At 38.4% G+C, this 23,632-nt stretch overlaps 3 protein-coding genes across 3 annotated transcripts; 2 read left to right on the top strand and 1 right to left on the bottom strand.

Moving 5' to 3' along the window:
• Positions 1-199: 199 nt before the first annotated feature.
• Positions 200-727, bottom strand: Cbr-bir-1 (the record flags this gene model as incomplete). The annotated part of the gene is made up of 2 exons (XM_002636552.1): positions 200-541; positions 593-727. The coding sequence occupies 2 exons, from the start codon at positions 725-727 to the stop codon at positions 200-202; spliced, it is 477 nt and encodes a 158-aa protein (XP_002636598.1).
• Positions 728-7,375: 6,648 nt separating this feature from the next.
• On the top strand, positions 7,376-12,880 carry CBG23298 (the record flags this gene model as incomplete). The annotated part of the gene is made up of 11 exons (XM_045237482.1): positions 7,376-7,475; positions 9,376-9,951; positions 10,080-10,201; positions 10,248-10,512; positions 10,557-11,024; positions 11,075-11,212; positions 11,261-11,963; positions 12,010-12,153; positions 12,223-12,364; positions 12,622-12,762; positions 12,812-12,880. The coding sequence occupies 11 exons, from the start codon at positions 7,376-7,378 to the stop codon at positions 12,878-12,880; spliced, it is 2,868 nt and encodes a 955-aa protein (XP_045097791.1).
• Positions 12,881-15,772: 2,892 nt separating this feature from the next.
• CBG23299 lies at positions 15,773-18,304 on the top strand (the record flags this gene model as incomplete). The annotated part of the gene is made up of 5 exons (XM_045237481.1): positions 15,773-16,238; positions 16,475-16,717; positions 17,618-17,771; positions 18,037-18,208; positions 18,260-18,304. 5 exons carry the CDS (start codon positions 15,773-15,775, stop codon positions 18,302-18,304), a joined length of 1,080 nt encoding a protein of 359 aa, XP_045097790.1.
• Positions 18,305-23,632: the final 5,328 nt, after the last annotated feature.

The raw sequence follows: 23,632 nt of genomic DNA, 5'->3' as shown, positions 1-23,632 counted from the left end.
TTTCACAGGTATAAACCGTTCTTAACGGGTCAAATAAATGAATGGAGAAGAAGAAAAAAACATAAATAAATAAATAAATAAATCACTTGTTTATTGAGAATCAGCTGAATCAGAAGAGATCAAGCCAGAAGGGGAATATGTAGAATTGAATACTATTCACATTATTGATTAAAGGAGTTTGAGTTTCGAGTTATATTGATTATTTAGCACGACGAGAAGTTTTCGTAGTTGACGGCTTTGCCGCTTTTTTGTGTTCACCCATAACAAGATCGATCAGCGATTTGTTCCGAATGTGTTCGATCATGGCTTCGAACTTTTTATAATTGGCCACTGTGGTGGCATGTGTCGCAAGGGCAATTGTTTCAGCGAATGTTAATTGCGAGTCGTCGAGCTTCCCGATCCGAACAAACTCGCAAATGTCGCCGCAACGATTTTTATGCTCCTCCCATGGATCGTCTTCTGGATCAAAATCGAGACATTTTACGCAAAACGGGCAAACCGCTGAGCTATCGCCGGAGAATACGAATCCCGCCCGTGCAAGCTGAAAAACTATTTTTTTAGTTCTAGCACGATACAGAATTCAAAAACTAACCGCCTTCGATGTGCACGTCGCGTTTTGATCACTGTCGTACTTATAATTTTTGAATGAGGTCAATCGATCTTTGTAGAAGACATACGGAGTCTTTAGAGAGTTCTCCAGATTCTTTTCCGGAGCGCTTCTCGCCATATCCTGAGAAAAAAAAATTGTAAAGAAAGAACCAAGCAAAGAGTACGATTTTACAAGAAAGCATATCATGGAAAAATTTTATTTTTCAGTAATTAAAAAGACAACAAAAAGAAAACAAATAGGGAGCCATTCTTAATTGAATTTTCGTTAGTAACCAAGTGCTAATATTGATTTTAGACAACTTTCTTCTAAAAAATCAATACAGAACATTCATAATTGGCTGCAAAAACCAGTAAAAATCAAACTTTTCGGAAATAAAATGCAATCGAAAACTCGCGGGGAGAAACTCGGCCATGTCGGATTCTAGGCCGCGGCCCAGTGTTAGAAGAGCGCACTTGCACAACAGATATTTTTTTGCGCAATGAATAAGCGGACCAGCTAATTTTATTTAAAAAAGTGCAAAACTGGAAAGAAAGTTTGAAAGTTGAAAAAAGTTCTCACAAAAAATTAAAATAGAGTCATCACAAGTAAGCTTTCTATCTCGGGCGGGCCGCCCGAAAACGCCATTTACGCCAGGTTTCGTAGTCCAACAAAATTATGTCGATTAAACGCGCACCACACTTTTTGAAATATTTTTTTGACGCAAAACAATAAATGAAATTTAATTCGGGCGTTTCAAAATATAAGGCGTCGGGCGGGCGTCACACCCGGTCGGGCGCGGCGGGTGAAATATGGAAAGCTTAATCACAAGAAACGGGAAAACTCGAACGATCGGGTACCGCAACTTGCACATCGCCCACAGCCACAGATTTTTGTTTCTCGATTATTCGGGTTTTTTTCATGGGGAATTGCAATTAACGGCATGTCTTGGGTGAATTAAATATTTTAGTCCAAATTAAAAATACAATTCATGGAAGAAAAACGCAGGTGGCTGTGGCCACCAGAAACGGAATTAAAACTACCGTAACCTAAAAATATGTTTCATTCAGAGATCCGTGTGGGAAAAGATCCGCTAGATTACCGAGTTACCATGTTCCATAGGTATAAAATTAGTGATGAGTTCCTATATTGAGCAGTGTCATGCTGATACAAAAAATCGGAGCTCTTGAAAAGAAGCATGTTGATATAGCGCACGAAATGCCAGAAAAAATCTTCAAACTGAAGTTATCTTCATTGGACCTTAGTTTAAAAAGCTAAAAGATTCTGTTGATATCTCAAACCAAGAACCCACAACGACCAAGATGAAAAGGCCAAGAACTTTTGACATCCAGTTTTTTGATTATTTTTTTAATGGCTGACTAAAAGAGATTAAAGATTTTGGGTTCTGAGGATCATATATGCTAGATCTGGAAACGACATGGATTTTAGAATCTGGAATTTTTTTAAATGTATTCTTTTTTGTATCTTCGAATTCCACTACGGTGCCATATATGTCATAACGTGCTCCCTAATCTTCATCGATGTTGGACATTTCATTTTTCGTAGAATATGTCATTCCGGTTCTCACATAATTCTCACATATTTTTCTTGAAATATTCTCTGTTGTATGTCCCAAAAAATCCGAGGAGTAGTTGCAATATGCTCCATACACGCCAAGTCTGTGGCTCCATTGTCCGCTCTGATGCATGCGCGATTCGTCGTCGTCGACATCGCCGTCGCCTGTTTTGAATCTTTCGGCTCAGGGCTCAAGCTCCGCGAGAACCCGATGAGCATGGAAAGACACGGGGCGGTTCCCAAAAGGAGAGTGTGTGCCCCGTTGCCGCCGGCGCAAGCGGGGCGCGCATCGAGGAGTACTAATTAAATTGGACGATGCCTGTTTCCTCTCGACAATACGTACACTCTAAATTCACGAATCATATCGCTCTGTAGTTGTGTTTCTCCTGCTCTTCCTTCTCTCTGTAAGCTTTCAAGAGTGAGAGAAAGAGAGAGCTACTACCGCTTCAGGCGGGAGTCTGTGTGAGCCTTTTTCGCCTGCCGTCTAAATGCATTCGACGTGAAGCTTGAAGCTGTCCGTGAAAAAAAGGGGAGAGTGAGAGATGGGAAGAGAAAGCATGCTCATTTTCACACACGTTGAGGCGGCTAAAATATAGAGAGAAAGAGAGAAGAAGAAGAAGCAGGAGCAGAATGAGTGGGGAACCAGAAGCACAGGAGCGAGACGAAGGAGCAGAAAAAGAAGACGACGCTTCTCCTTTTTCTTTTCTGCTTTCTTCTTCTTTTTCTTCTTCTTTTTCTTCTTCTCTTTTTCTTGCGATGAGGGCCGTCAGTAGTAGACGGCCAGAAACATGGCTCCCGTCACTATTTGAACACGTGCAACGCCGCTACGCGTCAACCGCATCGCACACTGATCACCTATCCCCGAATAAGTGAGAACAATACGACGTCAATTTCTAGTTCAGATACCTTCCTCTATTTCCATCTCATCAGGCTCATAGTCTATTTCTTCTAAGCTGCATATCTCTAGAACATCAGTAATCATATTTTTTAAATTTCGATAAGCACTTCAGGATTTAAAGGTGGAGGGGACATGAAAAAAATAATGTTCTCGAAATTCCGTTCAAACATGCCCCTCGAGGAGTTGAACTTGTGAGGGCTATGATTGAGGGTGCGGCGCCGCTACCGACTGAGCCACGCGGTCAAAGAAAAAAAAACTACGAAAAATCTCCTGTGCCCCCACCTTTAAGATTTGTATTCAGGTCTAATGATTGGCACTAATGGTGTTACTGAAGACCAATTCAAACCGATCTATAGTATTTTCAAAAGTTTATAGATGAATCTAAAAATTTCCTAGTTTAAATTTTTTTTGAGGAGAATAAAGACTCAAGGAGAATTAACTGTTCTCAATTTTCAAGAATCAATCGCTTTGCCATTTCCATCTTGACATATTTTTCCCAAATGACCTTTCTTTGACTTTTCATCCCCACATAAATTCCCTCCTCCCAAATATATTTCCAGTCCACCACACTTATTATTGACTCACCTTATCTTTTTTCTTCCCCTTTTTTGTTCACTGTAGCTCTACTAGTAGAGCCAACACAAGATTCCGATTTCAGTCATGTGACACAATGTGCATACGCTCGAATGATCTCATTTGCATTAGAGCTTTCTCAAAAAAAAGAAGAGAAGGATACGGTAGATCATGTTTCCACTAAGATCTTCTCATTTTTTCAGAAAAAAAATAGAAGACTCTAAAGATGAGATGTTATTTTTTAAAGGGATGTGTGAAGTGATCATATGTTTTGTGAAAAGTCTCAAACAATTTTTTTGGAATATAGGTTATGGCTGCAGTGTGTCTTTGAGTATATTTAAAAAGTAGTGTTGTTGTTAGTACAGAATCATAAATTAAAAAAGAGATAAACGAGGAAACTGACAACCATGATTCTCATACTATCATACCGTAATCACTCTAATAGAACGCCACCAAAACCTTCAATTTTGAGCCTATATATCTTATTTCCTGTAAAAGATATAACAAAGTGTTCATCTGATAAAATGTTTATCATCTCACCAACAAAATTTTATTAGTTAACACATTTTTGATATCTTTCACAGCAATCGAGATAATTGAGCTTAAGTGGACGGTTTGGGTGGCACTTTATTAGTGGTTACGGTAACGTAATTCTCATCATAAATAATTGTGTTCAATTTTGATAGATTTTTTAAACTAGGTGATCGTTTAAACTGTGCTCATATTTCTTCCGCAATTTCAAACGTCCATGAATAGTTTTGAATAGTTTTTGAGAAGTAGCCACCATTCTTGAAAGAATATTTCTTGCCCTGCTCTTACAATATCCTATGGAACCTTAATTTAAAAAAAACTCAAATCTTAAAACCTGTAATAGAGGACCCATAACCTGTAACTTTCAATTTATCTCGGTTGGTGTCAAAGACATGAAAAAGTTGTCAACTGATAAATTGGTAATCATAACATCCGAAATGTTTTATCAGTTGACCGACTTTTGATATTTTTCCTAATAATGAGATAATTGCACTCAAACGTAACAATGTTGGGGCCATTCTATTACAGGTTTTACGGTACTCTATTTTGTAGAACAAATTTTGGTACTTTTTTAAAAAAATTGTTTAAACTCGCTTTCTGAAAACTATTTTGAAATCATTTTTCCAAAAGATAACCTATTTCAGGTTCCTCATTTTCTCGTCCCTAAATCTAGAATATATACTTATTTTTTGGTGTCACTTGTCAAAACACACGACTTCTTTTCTCTTCTCCTTCTTTAAAAAAAAAACGAACCCCGTAATTTACATGAAATTCACTTCTAAACGGCACCAAACACAACCATCACCTTCTTCGTTTTCCTCTTCTACCCCTTCATTTTCTTTTCTTTTTTCACGAAAAGCCAAAGAGAAAAGAGGCAGGTGTTGTATCTTTCCGGTGGACAACGAAGAAGAGAAGAAACGCTCTTTTCTTTCTTTTTTTTGTCGCATTTATGTTTTACTGCTTTTTCTGTGTTGCTCTTGTGCTCATTTCAATTAAGCCGACTCGGCTCAGGAAGATGTTGGAAAAAAAATAAGAGAGGAAGGCGAAAAAAAAGAGAAGCACATGCTCCCGCTTATCAATCTTGCCTATTCTAATCTAATCGGTCCCATTCTTCCACATTCTCTCTCTTTTTCCCTCCCACTCACTCTCGGCATTTTCGGCTTTTTCTATTATATAATACATATAGAAATCTTTTAGTCTTATTTTCTTTTCTCTGAAAATTGTGTCCCAAAATGGAGAAGCGAGGAGACCCTTTTTTCTCTCTTCTCCTTCTTCTAGTATTTCTGATGTGCCACAGGGTATCCGATGTTTACAAAGTAAATGACACACACACATACACATTTTGAAGAGCTCTCTCTTCTTCTCTTCTACTTCCAACCATCTCCCTTTCACTTTTCCATCCCTTTTCACCCCACTTTTCTTGTCTGCGTCCAGCCACTTTTGTTCACTATTTTGTCACCTCTCACACGCATAAAAAAGTTCAGTTTCAATGTCTTTTTTCCAAGTTTTCCACTCTCTTCCCTCTACTTTTTTTTCCGGGGAGGACCTCATGTCTTTTCTCGATTCTTTCATCTCCTCCTCTTCCTCTTGACATCCTTCACCTCACTATTTTATTAACAAGAAAAGTGGGTCGGGTGATGGGAATTACAAAATGAACGTCTGGAATTAGTCTTTTAAAACTTAGTCTCGTTTTTTTATAGAAGGCTTCTTCTATTATTTTTCAGTATCTATCAATTCTGCTTAAAACTCATCACATCCAGATATGTAATATAGATCTTCCGCACCATTTCATTTTCTTGAAAAAATTCTACACACCGTATTTCCTCTTTTTCCTAAATACCGCACTTCCTGAAAGCCACCCCCCCCCCCACCCCCAATTTTAATTTTGGGTCAAATTATCTCGATTCCTGTGAAAGATATCAAAAATTTGTAAACTGATAAATTGTGTACCATAACTATACCAACATTTTATCAGCTGACAAATTTGTGATATCTTTCACAGGAACAGAAAAATTTGAGCTCAAAGTTGAGAATATTATTCAAAAACTTTTTAAAAAATTTTCTTTCAGATTTCCTACAGTAGTAACCTCTTTGGGCTTGTAACAATAATTACCAGGATGAAATAGAATAGTTTGGTGCTGATTCAGATTTCTTACAATTAGGATCGTTATTTTCTCGGGGATACTGTATTTTTTGTCTCAAGTTATACTTTGAAAAATCATATTTTCGTGAAAACTCTTTCATCAAGCCAGGCCTCAGGCTACTACTCTTAGCTTGATATTTTCGACGAATCTTACTTGAATACCATCAGGAATTCCTCCAGACTTTTGGTGATGACCCACTGAATTTTCAACGTAATCTACCGTGAAACCTATATTAGAAGAGCCCCCAGGCTGACAAGTTTGAGCTAACTTTTCTTGGTCCTATGCAAGATATCAAAAATGTTTCAACTACCAAAATACTTCCGACATTATGACAAACAATTTATCAGTTAACCGCCTTTTCGTCTCTTTGACAGCAACCAAGAAAAATCGGCTCAAAGTTAAAACTTACAACTGATAGGGGGCCCCTCTATTACAGGATTTACGGTATGATCCAAACTTGAATTGGAACACCGGAAAATATTTATTTTTCAATTACTCATTTTTTTATACATAAAAAGTTTTCTTATACATAAAAAGTAAAAAAAAAACAGTACGATCTCTTGAGACGTCCAGCCCACGCATTGACTGAAAAAAAAAACTGAAAAATATATATTCTGAAATTCCCTCAGTGTTCATTAAAAATGTTTTTGTAATAACACTGTTCTAATGTCTTTCACAAAAATATATGTGCCATTTTCGAGAACAATCAATGTTCTCTTCTTCGTTTTGTGTGGAATTATTGACTCATTTTCTTATTTTCGGAACATTTCTGATTGTAGCTACGGTTTCTCTCATTTTAACTCTTATAAAATATTCAGGTGTGTTACAATAATTTTTTTTATATTTTCAGAGTCTCCCCTCCTCTTCACTCTTGGCCCCTTGAGCATTCGTCTCTCCTCTCACCCTCACCTCCATCTTCCCCTAAAATGCGAATGTCCGATGTCGTCGACGACATCGTCGGTGAGATCAGCTAATCGGACACGTTCGTTGTGCCATCACCTCCATCAACCGTTGCTGATCTCTGGATCCTCACCCTCGTCTTCTGGTTCCCCACCGGTCGGCGGTTCGATGGATGAGGGATCTTCTGCGTCGACGTCATCGTCGGCGACTGCTCGAGCTCTCGACATGTTCAATCGGAGAGGTTCAGTGCTTGCTGTCGTCATTGCAGGTTTTGTTGTGCTCTTCTTTGCGTCACCCTATTGTTGCCCCCCACCGAAACCCCCATATGTTTTTTTGAAGACGGATAAAACAATAACAAGGAAGTAATTTTTGAATACGCTAATTAGGTCAAAAACTTCATGTATTGGTTGACGCCAAGTAGCTAACACACCATTAGATACTTTCAAAATTTTATCCGACTTCAATGAGCAGCAGCTAACCATCTCTCCCATCTCACACTATTTCTCTCGTCCGATTCCCCAATGGAAGGTGTCAGTTGCTAACTCGATTCCAATTAGCAGCCGGTAACCGTAGGTAACGTGTGGGCGTTGTGTACATGTAGAAAACTATCACATCATTGCTTATATCAACACACAGACACATATTGATCGTCTCCCTTGAAACGGTTTCCACTTGGGGATCCTAATATTTTGGGGCGGTATCTATAACAATTCTTTTATTTCATTTGGCTGAAAGTTATATTTCCTGCAAGAATACAAACCCCACCAAACTAACACCAAGTTTCTTCGTCCCTCCCTTCTCACAGCGTCTTCATTGAAAAAGCAACGCACATTACTAACATTTCATTTTTTTTGTATCATGGAAGACATCCGTATTGCTTCTAAGCTCTGCACTTATTTCAAAACTATAAACAAAGTGCCGAGAGGTGACTTGGTCTTTTTGAATGATTTCATATTATGATGATGATAGTGGTCCCAGAGAATCGTGTGGAGTGTTTTTTATTGCTGTGGTTTTGATTGATTTGCCCCCTTTGAAAATCTAGTTTTGGTGTTGAGAAGATGGTGGAAGAAATAAGAGTCTCATGAGTTCAATTTCTGATGGGGAACATTTTATCGAGATTGGAAAGTATTTTGATATTGGAAAATTCGGAAAAGGTCGAAACCTGTGATGGAAGGGCTCCCTCTTTGAGAAGAACCGAGAAAATGTGACTCAAAGTGGAAAGTCACCTTCCCTTACAGGTGATTACGGTAATTAAACTTTCGGAGTTTCATGAGTTACCGAAATGTCAGAGTTTTGAAACTTATCTGAAAATTACGACTTTTCATCCACACAGGTTCTCAGAATTCGTTTTAATGCTTTCCTAAAATGCTCATTTGAATAGATTTCTAGAATTATTGTGCAGCCTCTGCACTTTTATTTTAGAAGAGGTTAATGAACCCGTAAATAGCCATGAATGTTAATCATATAAGAAGAACATAAAATATCAAACTCAAACAAAATTTTAAAAAAGCCTATGTATAGTTCTGGTAAAGTGAATGACAAACTACAATACTGAAAATTTAAAATGAAATTTGAATGATTAAATAAAAATTTTTAAGGTCAAATGAGCATTTGAGATAAGATCCTCTTCGCAATTCTAATTTTTCGATTTCAGTTCTATAGTTTTTCGGTCATTTTTAGAATACCGTAAAATTTGTAACAGAAGGTCTCCCATTGTGTCCCACACTGTCAAGTTTGAGCTGATTTTTCTCGGTTCCTATTCAAGATATCCAAAATGTGTCAACTGATAAAGTACGTCTGACCGTATGATAAACAATTTATCAGTTAATAACTTTTTATGTCACTGACAGAAACCAAGATACATTGATTCAAATTTAAATGTTAGGAATCTCTTCTATTACAGATTTTACCATAGTCGCTGTAATCCGAATTCCCACTGAGTTTCTAGTATAGTTTCTGAATTTAAAAAACAGGCAACGATCAAACCTCAATGTTCAGTCAACCTATTTATTAACCGAAAGAATAACAAAAGAAAAGAAAATTCTTAATTTCCCCATCAGAGATTTGACTAATGAAGGCATTCGTTTTTCTTCTAAAACCTGAAATCAACACTCGTTTTTACTGGTATTCTCTGATTCTTTACCATATCGAATAATACCAATTTCCAGGAAACACAGCAGCCGATGTTCTTCCACCGGGTGCGGGGGTACCGAGCACGTCGGCAGTATCCTCTACGAGTGGAGTCATCAGTGCCGACCAACCTTCTTCGACCAATTCAGATAATGATATGGAACTATTTAACGAATGGAAACCTCCGTATCCAAGGCTCACCGCCTATCAAGACTGTCTTTCGGTTGCCGCCGGCTGGGGACTTGGCGCGCATCCGAACGGTCTGGACGACAAACCGACGGGTGCTAGTCAAGCACAATCACCAAGTGAAGACGATTCAGGAGACGGAAAATGTAACGAACTTCTCGCGAGTTGTCCGGCATTTAGGAATGAATTGGGCTGGGAACCAACGAGGCGGCTTGCATTATCCCGTCATACATTCGACATGGCCCACACGGATGCTCATGAATGTGAAACATGGATGCGTGAACATTCGGCCTCGGAAGCTGGAATACTGGAAGATGTTTCAAACGTTTACCTTGGAGGGCGGTTATGTGCTGCAAGACAACCAAAGACTGTTATTGAACCACAAGATATTGGATCCTATTATTATCGCCACTGCTTTATTTCAAAAAGTTAGTTGTATTTTTGATATTTTCGTCTAGTTACCAAAAACGGCAAAAGCGAAAAACATATAATTAGCTTTTCACTATGGAGATTATAAATGAAAAGTGATCTCTAGAACTTTATATTTGTTTTGAAGATCACATCGAATACCTCGGAATGGACGACATCCTCGGTCCCATCAGCGTCTCAATGGTCCGAGAAATTGTCGACAGAAAAGAATCCTACTCAATTTACAGAATGATTATTCGGATATCAGATGTATGATCACTCACCTTTAAATTCAAAATATGCTTCTGATTTTCAGCAAAAAACTATACGAGTTGCAATCCCTGAGGAAGCTCTCTCCACTCCTGAAGGAACTGATCGAGCCACTAGACCGCTGATGCGGGAACTTTTAGAAATCGTGTGCCCAAAAATTAGTTTTGGAACGCTTCGTCCATCGATACAGTCTCCAAGAGTAGAAGAACTGATAATGAAAATTGATGAGCAACCGATATATACCCGCTACAAGGTTGGAATCATGTTGTGTAAAAATGGACAAAGTACTGAGGAACAAATGTATAATAACGGTAAAAGAATCACAACTCAAACGTCTGATTGATTTTTTTTCTAGAAGAATCGACACCTTCGTTCGATGAGTTCCTAGACTTCCTTGGACAAAAAGTGACTCTCAAAGGGTTCGAACAATACAAAGGTGGTCTTGACACCCGAGGAGATACCACTGGAACTCATTCCATTTACTCGGAATATCAAGCTCATGAGATAATGTTCCACGTGTCCACACTTCTTCCGTTCACTCCAAGTAACCGACAACAACTCTCCAGAAAGCGACACATTGGAAATGATATGGTCACAATTGTGTTCCAGGAGCCAGGAGCACTTCCGTTCTCTCCAATAACCGTTAGAAGTCATTTCCAACACGTATTCATCATTGTTCGTGTACATAATGAGTGCTCTGAGAATGTGACATACAGTGTAGCTGTGAGTAGATCAAAGGATGTTCCTCCGTTTGGACCACCAGTTCCAAAAGGTGCTTGCTTCAGTAAATGTGCAGAGTTCCACGATTGGCTGTTGACCAAAAGTAAGACTATTAAGGAACATCACTCCTCTGTATAAGTTCTGAAGTTACAGTAATCAATGCTGAGAATGCAGTGCATCGTTCAAAGAAGTTTGCCACAATGGCAGCGAGGACTCGACGAGAAGCCCTTCGTGATCTGGTTGAGAATTATGTTGGACCTCATCAAAACGAGGGAGCTAGCAAAATAGCAAGTATGTTCCTGGGATAATTATGAAAATTATGTCAATTCTCAGTTGCAGGTCGATTCCTTGGCGGAAGTGTGAAGCGAAAAGAGAGACACAATCCGAAACCAACAAATCATGTGTTGCGTGGAGCTCTCACCTGGCTCGTTGATGTCCATGATTACTCAACAAATCAACGAGTTAGCTGCGTGTTAGGTGTTGCTCAGGATTGGATTGTTCTTTTGGAGAGACCATCAGGAACGGTTCTGTTCAGCACTCCAACCCATTCAATCATTGGATGGGCCAATAGTGACACTGGATTGAAACTCTATTACGATCATGGAGATCAACTACTTTTACGCTGCTATTCAGAAACATGCACTGATTCTGAACTCAACGAATTGATTCGCCGACTGGAAAACGTTACAAAAGGAGATGAAGCAAAGGAAGTTGTTCTTCGAAGACTGAAAACAACTGATAACTGGGGATTCCATGTTCAAGATGAAGGTGTTGTGACTGATGTGGATATGTATCAGTTGGCATGGAAAGCTGGAATCAGACAAGGAAGTAGAATAGTAGAAATGGATTCAATGCCAATTAGTACCTTGTCTTTTGATAAGATCTGTGATCAGTTGGCTGTTTCTGAGTGTGTTCGTCTTCTGATGATCTCCCCGTCTTCCGATGGAAGTCCTCGTCGTGGATGTGAAGATCCAAACTGTCCAGCAGTGAAGGGAATCGAGCAAATGCTGACGCCGGATGCATTTGCAAAACAACCTATCACGTGAGTTCTGGGCGCGGTTTCTTGACAAGGTTCTCATCGCGTGCAGCAGCAGGTACCACGAGATGTTCCGTCAGAAGAAGCTCGAGTACCCGACGAATAGCGCTAGCAGCAGTCCGGCATCTTCTTTCGACGAACGCACTTTCAGTTTCAATGCCAACAAAAAGAGTACTGAACAGCGTGCCAACAACATGTGAGCCTTGTTCAACACAAAACGATATTGAAAGTGAGATTAGTTAGTATACCAAGCAAATCGTTTCAGATCCAACAATCGTCCAAATGTGTTATCTAGCGCCAGTGTCCACGACAACATGTGCACGTTACTCAATCCTCCAAAATGTCTTAATCGGGCTCAATCCGATGAGCAATTAAGGTCACCACTGATGGATGAGCTCAATCGAAAAGTAGGTGTTACTATCCAATCATTCTGGAAATTTTAAAAGTTCCTTGCAATTAACATTAAACAAAAGAAGAAGTAGATCGCTTCGTTGTTATTTGTTAAAAAAAGTTATCAACTAATAAACTGTTCATCATAACATCAGAAGTATTTTGTCAGTTGACACATTTTTTATATCTTGCCTAGGAACTGAGTTAGTTGAGCTCAAACTTCAAAACTTCGGCCCTTCTATTACAGGTTTTGCGGTTTATCGTATTATTTCAGGCTCCACTGTCTGCTCGGGAGTCAACAAATGAGCGAGAATCCAGTGAACTCGTCAGGATACAGACCCATCTAGAGCGTACCGTTCAGGAAAAACGCGCTCTAGAAATGCTTGCACAGCAGCTCAGGAAGCAACTTATTCAGGTTGGAAACCAGTAATTTTTCACAAGAATCTAACAAATTGAACATTTAGGAACGCCAAGCTCACGATAACACCAAACGAGAAATGGAGCGTCTGAAGAAGTTACACGAGAAGAAATAATTTTTTCTGTAATATTTTATGTTTTGTGATAGTCGGTTGTGAGCTAGTTCTTTTTTGTACCATTTCCTCTTTTTTTTCTTTCCATTTTGATCTCCCACTTTCCCCGTTCGTTATCATCTTATCATCATCATTGTGATCGTTTCATTCTCTTCTAGTCAACAGTTCTCGAGCCGCCTGCCCCGCGCTCCAGTGCCAACTTTTTCAATTTTCTGTCTCCTTTTTTTCAAAATTTCCGTCATATTTTTCCCCTCACTCTTTCATTCATTTTCTCCATGTTCTTCATTTTTGGAACTGTGAATTCAGATTCTCTGGGTACCGCGCTCTACCTCAAATCCATTCGCGGGTTCTAAATAAATGAGAGGGTTCGGTACGCAGGCAGGGGTCTGGATTTAGAGTTTATATTCTCATCTGTATCTTTGTCATCACCTCTCTCTCTCTCTCTCTCTCTCTCTCTCTCTCTCTCCCTCTCTTTCTCCTTTGTTCCCAATCGGATATGTGTTATGATTTCATGGATCTTTTCATCGTGTACTGTATCAATGAAGTTGTCTTCTTCCTATGTGTTTCCCTTTTTAAAACTAACAAATTGGGAGAAGGAACTTCTCAAAACGACAAAAGCCCAAAAGTATTTCGCAACCCGTTTTTTCTGTTTACATCTTATAAACCGAATTAGATGAGCTAATTGGTTGAATAATTTAGACTGAGGACAAAAGTACGGGATAGAAAAATGTGGGAGGAAACTGACCCGAAGCGGGTTTTCGGCTTTCCGGGAAATGACGCCAGTTTTTGAAAGGAGTGTGTGTACAGCAGTTCGAGAGAGACTTTCAACGAGATCTCATTTGAAAGATAGGTGACCACAAATTAGTAAAAAAAGAAGAAAGAGAGTACTACAAAGATGCACTATTCGGGATTCACGTATATGATTTTGTTTTCTAGGAAGCAGCTCGTTGAGGTTCCAAGAAGGAAACATGGGGTCAGCTTATATGGGTTAAGAGCAAAGTAACAATAACTTCGTTGAGGAAGTTAGACAAGAAAATGCCTTTTTCGGAATACAATGTTCTTGAAGTTCAAACGTGACTAAACTCCATACAATTGGAATAATTGAAATAAGAGAAAAGAAAAAAAAAGAGGATAGAAGAGTTCAAGAGTTGTGTATGAAGTATGAGAGCTTTTAGGATCATCTGTCTTTTTAGATAAAGTAGTGTTGAAAAGTAAGAAGATAATGGAATTTGGAGGATTACTGTAACTAGATTTTGGTATAGCTTTACAAACGACGTTTGCTTCTGAAATGTCAAGATCATCATCCAACTATTCCAGAAGTTTCCTTATCTATTTTCATGTTAAAACTAAGAAAAAATTGCTCCAATGTACTTCCTGATGCCAAACTGCAATTCTAACTGATAAACAGACACGATGCAGAACTACAAAAATTCGCTAGAATTCTATATTAAAATTTGAAAACCTAGCAAAATTTCCAATAAATACAATTTAAAAAAATTGCAAGATAATTTTTTGTCACCTGTGCTAGATATCAAAAATATGCCAAGTGATTATGATAAAAAATTTATCAGTTGACCACTTTTCATATCTTTGACAGGAACCTACAAAACTTGGCCTTAAAAAATTCACTTAAAGAAAAAATTAATTCTAAAAGTTGATGTACTAGTGTGGCTCCTTAGTTTCAAAAAAAAAATACTGAGACCTTTCCAAGAACGTAATAGAAACTAAAAGCAAGGAGGCAAAAAATTGAGTCAAAAATATATCGAGGATACAAAAAACTAATTTAATTGCTGAACTATCTGCATCTAAAATTGAAGAAATCATGTCATAAAATTTGAAACGAGAAAAGCATTGATAAGGTTTTTGAGTGGTTTTACAGTTTGTAAACAGTTTGTATCTTCACAGACTTTGATCGAGTCCCCAGAACTCCAGAATATGTGTTTCCATTTGGTGCGAAATCGACATAGTTGTATTTCCGAGTAATCAAAAACGTCATTTAAACAAATTGGTTTGAATTCAAGGCATGGTCGGGAAAGGCAGGAAGTGAAGAAGAATCACGAGGTTTGGTGTTACAACAAGGTTTCATAGTGAGTGGTGATGGTGGTGATGTGATTAATTTTGGCGCAACATATTTATAGCAATTAAGGAAATTCGGTGGACAATAATATACTTTTTCAAAGATATACGGTAAAATAGTTTCAAAATCAGTCGGCTACAGTAACCCTAGCAACCAAAACAAAATATGATTTGAATCCCAAATGAGTTCGAAGAAGAACCATTTCTCTTTTTTGTCAAAATACCTATTCAGGAAACTCATAAAACTTTTTTTCTTCGTAACGACTTTTGACGCTTATCACACGACGTTATTAAAATTAAATTGGCTGAAATGGAAGGAGCGAAAATTGGAAGAAGAAGCAGGGAAGAAAAAAACGGGAGCGCAACTATAAAAGGTCAGTCAAAACCGGTGAGGCGACGAAGAGAGAAAACGAAACGAATGGAATGCATCAACATATATTCGATTACTCGTGTGTTTCTCCTACTTGCACACTGATTTGACAGTGGCGTCTGAGAGACGGGGCGCCCGATTGCTATCAACCTCTTCGCACCGTCCGCTTGACGTTGATAGCAAGACGTCGGTCGAAATATGCGTGGTGGTGGTGCATGCATGTATGTGTATGTATGTATGTGTGGGTGACAGTTTTTCTCTTACCGACCACTGCTCTTCGTTTTTGCCTCCTTTTTTTGCATTCCCTCTCACCCCTAGTTCCACATTTTTTGATTGCCCCCAAAAAATTCCAAAAATATCGATCGACTGAAAAATAGCCATCGCCATTTTCTTCCCGCCCACTTTTTTGTTTTTTACAAAAAAAATTCAATCAGTATATCGATTTCTTTATGTCAGACAACGCATCGATCTATGATCGACCAATTGCAAGTTCTGACCTAACTACGATGAAACGAGCAGATGGGCGTGGCCAACGGAGCTTCCGAACCGACGAGGATAACAATGATGAGAGTGGATGCAGCGGACAACGAGAGCACGAGGAGTCTCCGACGAGCCAAGAGTCGCCAATACCGACATCGAACGACGACGAAGCAACGACAGCAGCCATGACGAACGAGCGATCACGAACGCAAAGACGATCCAGACGAATTTTACTATCATCATCTTCTTCTTCTTTTTCCTCCTCTTCAAATTTTTATTCACTATCAAAATTACATCCATTATCATCATTTTCATGGCGACATATGTCCTATTTGGTTATTCTGATATGTTGCATAGTAAGTGGTGTCGTAGCAGCACCCACAGACCGAAATGAACGACCTCCGAAGGTTGAGATTCTTGATGGATATTATTCAGGTATGCTTTAGATGGGAACCTTTTAAGTTGAACTCAATTGTGACTTCCAAAAATAAAGGGTAGCATTACATAAACCGACAAACCAAATTTTGTTTCTTGTTATTTGCCCTTTGAATATGATAATCTTGGTTTTATAAAAAATAGGATTGGAGAATGTTAAACCTAGATTAACTTTAGTACGGTAGATCTGATCTCCCATACAAAATTAACTAGCAATGAAGAAACTTTTGTTTCAGCAAACGGAAGTTCAGCAGTTCCATCATTCCAAGAAATCTCAAGAAACGCGTTCCTTCAACTTAAAGGAACACCCGTTGATTCTCATTTTCGTCTCGGAACAGCCTATCAATTGGAAAGTGCTGAAGAGGAAGAGGCGAAGCACGAGAACCACGTCGACCACCAATCCCATGTCGACAATCTGACTCGACATCACCGTAAGAAGAATCGAAAACCGGTTGGCAAGTTGAAGAAAATTGCAAAAGGTTGGTAGATGATGATGATGATGATGAGTTGTTTCTTATTTTCTGTGAAAAGTAGAAAGAAAAGAGTGTATGTGAGTGTGTTTCGTGTTCTCGAGTTACCTGATATCATTGGTTTGCTCGGTTGTGCCCCTCATCAGCTCATCCACGCTTTGTCTCATTCCACACCCACGCCACAAAACGGCAAGAGTCATGAATGCATAAGAATTTTTTATGATCATGGAGGAAAGAAGAGAAAAACCCCATAATTGTTGTGTGGTTGGTATCAGTGGCAGTTTCTGAATGTAGCAACGGTAGTTAATTTTCGCAATGTTGAAAAAAAAAAAAATTTAGGTGCATAAAAAAATTCAGCAAGCCAGGTTTTGAACAGCTGAAGTTCTAATTTTGAATCAGCCCCGAGTTAATTTCATTGTTTATAAAAATGTTGAATTGATCACATGAAATTGGTAGACAACAGTTTTATTACCACATATACACTCGTCTTTGATTTCAACTCCATTGAACTACAGAAGCAAATTTCGTTTCTCGATGGTCCATACCGTAAACACTCTGATATTGCCACACGAACTTTTAACTTTAAGCTCGTATATATCTCATTCCCTGTACAAGATACCAAAAAGTGGTAAATTGCCAACCTGTTTGTCATAATATCAGAAATAGTTTGTCAGTGGAACACTTTTTGATATCATTTACAGTAACCGAGACATATAAGCTCAAGTTTGTCGGTCTTGGTGGCACTCTGTCAGAGTCTGATTTCAGGCCACACCCCCTTCTAATTTTTATTCTTGTCTAATATCGTTAATTTTGTGTCCATTCAACAACTGCTGACAGATAAATTTGTAACATGAGAAAATTTTGCATGACTCTGAACGAGACCTCATTTGAATTCCAGCATATTTCCAGACGAGAATGGAGATACTGTATTAGAAGGGCGCAAACATGCTCTACTTCAACTTGCCGATCCGGATGCGTTGAGAATGAATCAACGATGCGATGGTCAGAAGTTCAAACAGAGAATCCGAGTTGACGGATGTTTGACAAAGGTTGTGGTCAATAGGTGAGTTTTCTCCTTTTTTGCAAACTTTACCCTTCGTTTCGCTTATCGTTTTATTCGGAAAGAATTAGGGTTAAGGTCTTACTTAATGTATCGAAAATTACTTTACATCGAAAAGACGTAAAAAAGAAAACCGGATAGAAAACTGCCGTGTAGTGGAGCAAAAAAAGAAAGTCATGGGAAGCAACATTAAAGCTTTATACCGTATTTGTTCAAATAGAGCACCACAATAACTTTAACGAACCAGCTGTATCAAGTTTTATATCAGACTCTGCCACGGTACCTGTGCCAGTATCTTCATTCCAAGACACTCGACAAAAAAACTGAAAGCAGCATTCAGAAGTTGTGCGGCGTGTGCTCCATCCGAGTACGATTACGTCGATATAACCTTAGACTGTCCTGGCAAATCTCCGCCAACTACAACCAAAACGATTGTGAAAGTGAGTTGATTGAAATTTGTTAATCCAGTACATGTTCCAATACATTTTTAGGTGAAGAGTTGCAAGTGCAGAGAAGTGAGGATAGCTTCGTTCTAATCATAATTATCATACCCGTGTCTTTTTTATTTTCTAGCAACTAGATGATGTCTGTGTGCCACTTCGCCTGTAAGCTGATCTCGTTCTCACTCACCTTCTCCTCCTCAAATGCGGAATAAAAAAAAACAAAAATGATAATCGTTTCTTATTCCCCTCTCTTTCTGTCTGAAATCCCCCCTTTCAAGAACAATTCCTTCATCTAATTTTCAGTTAACACGTGTAAGCTTCTTCTCTCCCTGAATCCACCTACAATTAGGAATAGTTGTAGTTGTTTTTCCTTTTTTTCTAAATTAGCGACACGGGTTTATGATGCTTCTTGGCAGATTCTGTCACTCTCTTTCTCTCTCTCTCTATTGTCGAAATAAAAAAGTGACACCTGGTGGTTGCGACCCCGACGCCCCGCCCACAATTTCGGAGTGGGGCATGAGGTTTTGCAACTGTGCGGCGCCATTTCGGGATTATTGCATTTAATGAGATTTTCAAAGAAAAAATGCAATTTAGCTCACAATTTTAAGAGAAATTGATTTTTTATTATTTCTTGTTGTCGATTGTAGCTCATTGTCACTTTTTAAATGTGTTCTCTTAAAATTGTGAGCTCATTGCATTTTTTCTTTGGGGCGTCGGGGTTGCAACCACCAGGTGCCACTTTTTTTATTTCGACAATATTTCAAAAGTTCCCTCACAGAAACCTACCGATTTCTCTCCACACCACTTTTCTCAGTTCTCTCATTGAAATTTACTTTCCAATAATATCAATTTTTATTCAAAAAAAAGAAACAAGTTTTACTGCTTTTGTAAGTACTATTGATTATATACGAGTGTCTCTCCAGTGCAAAATATGTTCGATTGTCTGAAAATAAACGTTTTTTCAAATTAAAAAAGAATAGATTTGCAAAAATTTCTGTAAACGATTTGTTTAAAATTGAAGGCGAGATTCAGACAGGAACTGCAACGACCCGGAAGATATTTCATAATACCGTAAATCCTGTATTAGAACCTTCATAGAAAAGCCCTTCTAATAAAAAAGCCCTAATGGAGGGGCTTGGAAAAACAAAATCCCCCTTCAAAATATGTTCTTTGAAATCATTTGTCATTAATGCTCCGAGATTTGTTTAGCTTAAGAACTTTCTCAATTTTAGTTAAATTTCTAGTTAAATTTTTCAATTTTTATTTTTGTTAAATTTCAATTTTTTTCTTTAATTTGGAACGAGAATTTACCATTCCGTCTGAGAAATTTCAGGAAAATTACCGGAAAATAAGGACCACTTTTTGGAAAGCCCCTGTAGTAGAAGAGCCCTCCGAAGGTATCTTGGAACAATAGAAGAGCCGGCCCTTCTAATATAATAATATAGGTTTTGCGATATGCAGGCTACTTTAGATTACCGGGGCACTCAACCTATCTAAATTCGTGACTAATTCTAACTCTCGGAGGACTTTCATGCCCAAAAATAAATATTTTCTTAAATCATAAGACCCATAATCGCTACGAAAATTGACTAGAATCCCTTCAGATCTATCATAAGACTTCTTTTGAATCACTTGTTCAATATATCTACTCCTCCTCATTTGCCTCCATTTTTCTAATTTAATCCCAATCTTTCCTTTTTTGGATTATCCACCTATTCTTTGATTCTTTTGTAAGTAAGCTGAAAATGGCAACCTATTAGGGAGATATTCATCAGAAAATCTCCAATTCCTCTTTTTCCCAAGTTATTTGAGATACAATTATAATCCGATTCCTCTTCTTTTTCCTCAAATATCTATTTCTTGTCAGGTCCTTTTTTGTGTTTTACACGACTTCTTCTTCTTCTCACCAAAATAGAAAATCATAATCAGTAGCTATTTTCTGTGATGAAATAATTTGTAGAGTAACAAAAAACACAACGTCACTTTCTGTGAGTTATTTCATTCCGGCGGTTTTCTATTAGGTTGGAAAATAAGTTTCTTCCGATGTTGAATGCTCAACTTTGAAAGTTCATATCTGGTCAGTGGGATAGTTTTTCTTGACCGGTGTTTTTTGTTGAATAGAGTATCTCACGAACTTGTTACACACACCTTGGCTCATGTCTCCTTATTGTCGTTCGCGAGCATGCCGCCTGCTTTTGTCCCTTACCGTCAAAACTTTCAAAATGACATTCTATATTTTTATTCCTTTCTGGTTTGAAAAACTACGATATTCACAAGAAATTGAAAGAAATAGATAAAGAAATATCTTCTACTGTCTGTACCATCAAGCATTGGACAGATAAATTTGAAGTCAAAAATTTAGAATCTGAAGATGAAGATCTGTCCGAAAGTTGGACTTGGACCTATTGAAGAATGCTATTGAAAACAATCCGTTTCAAACCACTTGTGAAATCTTGTAAGCATTGCCCGTTCGTCAACCAATTACTGTGAACAAATTGAAATCCCTTGGCAATGTCAAAAAATTGGATGGTTCGTACCCCATTTTTTGAAGGGCAACGATATAGATCGCCGTACAGGCATGAGCAGGTTTCTCCTATAATTTCTCCTCACGGTCAGTTGGCTGGATAAGCTAATTACTGTAGGTGGGAAGTGGGTAAGTTACTCTAACAATGTGCGGAAGGGTCAGTTCATTGATATAGAATAGCTAGCTATGGACGTCCCGAAACCTAAATTTTTAGTGAAAAAGGGTATGCTATGGCTTTGGTGGTCTGTCGAAGGAGACGAGACTGGGAACTTTTAGATGAAGGTCCCACTACAACTGCTACCTTGTACGCTGCACAATAGGAAAAATTAAACCCGGCAGTCAAACCAAGACAGGTAGCAAAGACTAAGGACTACTTCCAGCGCGACAATGCGAGATCGCCCCTGACTAGAGCGATCAGCCAAATAAACAGGTCGCTTGGTTAAACTATTGTTTTGCATTTGTCGTATTATCCGATTCTTGATCTTTCGGAAAAAAGATTGATTGAGACTCTCAAACATCATCTTCACAGAAAAAACTTCATTTGAAAAGATGACACCAAATAGGAGTGGACCCACTTTTTCAATCGCAGCCCTCGTCGTTCTGGGCAAATGGAATCAAGGAATTACCGGAGCGTTGGCAGACAACTATCAATGCTCATGGACTTTATTTCCATTGGTCTAACCCCCTCTGCTCTGAGAAAAATTTGATCAAAAATTTCACCAAAATCGGAAGAAACTTATTTGCCAATCTAACATCTCTTTTTTTGTGACAATTTTGAGATTTTTAAGATATTAATGAGGCATCATAAGCGTTTAGGTCATCTTCATCAACTGTGATAAGTGGGCGGAGCTTTGGGATCACTCGAAAATCGAGAAGAGCGTCGGAATTGTTTATCCGCTGACATCCTCTTACTTTAGGTAGATGTTACAGGGATAAGAATAATGTTTTTTGGATGATAAGGAAGCAATTCAAATTGTTGCCAGAACCGGAATCTTATGACAGCGTCAGCAAAGTTCTTGTTTTTTCAAAAGTTACTGTAGCGGAAAGTTCAGATCTGTTTCAAGCTCACTGAGCACACTGGTAATGTATGTGGCGTTGCCTAACTCTTGAAAGCTTACATAACTGGGTTCATTGCTATCTTCTCATGATCAATATCGCAAAATCTTTCCTTGTACGGTGTTATTTTTTCCGGAACGTATTTTGAAATAATTTTTCCAGCGATTTTTCCAATGCATGCACCGCTGAGTAGCGACTCAGCAGGTCAATTTAAAGTTTTCGCGTAGAGACCGAAGGTAAATTTACTGTAGCAGGGTGCGTTAGAGCGCATTTACACAACATCCCAAAACACATAGTACCTTGATCAGGGAGAAATCCATGTTGAGTCATTTCTGACCAAACTAGTCAAAACGACTGGCTCAATCGATCAGTTCTTGTTTATCAGTTAGCGAGCAATCTGAATTTTCCAACTAGATTTTACCGCAAAACCTGTATTAGAAGGGTCGGTTCTTTTATTGATTCAATTTACCTCCGTAGGGCCCTTCGATTAGAAGGGACCTTTTTTTTTCATCGAAAAGTTCGGTGAATTCTCGAAACACATAGAAACCTACCAGTTAGAGTGTTTAAACGATTTTTTTTTTGAAATTGTAGAATTTCGGCCATTCTACAAGGGTCATTCTATTAAAGGGACCCTCCTAATACAGGTTTATAGTAACTCTGTGTTTTTATTATTTTTATGTATTTCTTGTTGCTAATTTTGCTCAAATCGTTGCTCCTTGGCTGCTATTAGCCATTCCATCATCCCATTATGTGCAGTTTTCTAATTCCAACTTCCTGCCTCCCTCCCTCCCAAAAACCAGTCAGTCTAATTACTTGTTTTGGCGGTTCTCCTCTTTTTCTTGTTTTCTTCCTGGTTTTCATTTGTTACGAGTATTTTTCCAAATGTACTCTTACTCTGCCTACTTCCATTCCATCTGAATTGGCTCCTCGAATGTACGTTGCAAAAACGAAATAACATCGAAGGATTAGTTCTTCTTCTTCTTCTCTTCGAATTCTCTTCTGCTTCACGATCTGTTGTAGAAGTGCTTGTCTCTTTTCCATCCCACCCGTTTTTCACCGACACCGGATGAGCTAAACACTCAGTTAACCACCAGCCGGGATCTTTTTCCCTTCATCCAACCCAACAATTTATTTCACAAAACAAGGACTAAATCGTGGAAACGGGATAGAATGGAATTCAAGGATTCCCAGAGAAAGATAGTTTCCGGGTGGCCTTTTTTCTCTCCACCCACTCAACGACTTCCTTTTTTTGCTTTTATGTAGACTGTTTGATTCATCTTTGAAAGTGTCGTCTTATTCAGTGCAATGTGATTATCTTCAACTCTTAAAAAAAGCGGACGTCATTGTTTTTGGTTGTTGCAATGTTTTTGGAAAAAATGGGTGATCCATGAACACATCAAAGATGATCCCAGAAAATGAGAAATTTGACGTTTCTGAGAAAACGAGTGTTTCAAGAATAGAAAAAGTGATCTAATTTTAGAATGTGATCAATCTGAGGAATCTGGTTTCAAAAAAGCCGTCAGTTTTGGCTTGAATTTTAGCAATAATTGATTGCCAATAAAATAGGACGAATCGAGAAGCAAGCACAGTGCAAGCCAACACTGCGAACTGCTCTTACACTATTCGAAAATGATTTTTTAAAAGACTGTTTACTTTTTGGAAAACTGAACCTTGTTTCCGGTTGGCGTCATCGAGATACAGTACTGGTCAATCAGATATACAAATACGTATTCTTTAGTTGGTTTTCAGCCAATTTGATTATTTTCGGGAGTCTGGAGCTGAGCTGATCACATTGAAAACTTTGGAGAGTGAAAAACATTTATAGATTGAAAACTTTACAT

Source organism: Caenorhabditis briggsae, assembly GCF_000004555.2.
Source record: "Caenorhabditis briggsae complete genome, chrV, whole genome shotgun sequence".
NCBI classification, from domain to species: Eukaryota; Metazoa; Nematoda; class Chromadorea; order Rhabditida; family Rhabditidae; genus Caenorhabditis; species Caenorhabditis briggsae.
Note: the sequence above shows the minus strand (reverse complement) of the source record. Positions and strands in the feature narration are given on the sequence as shown.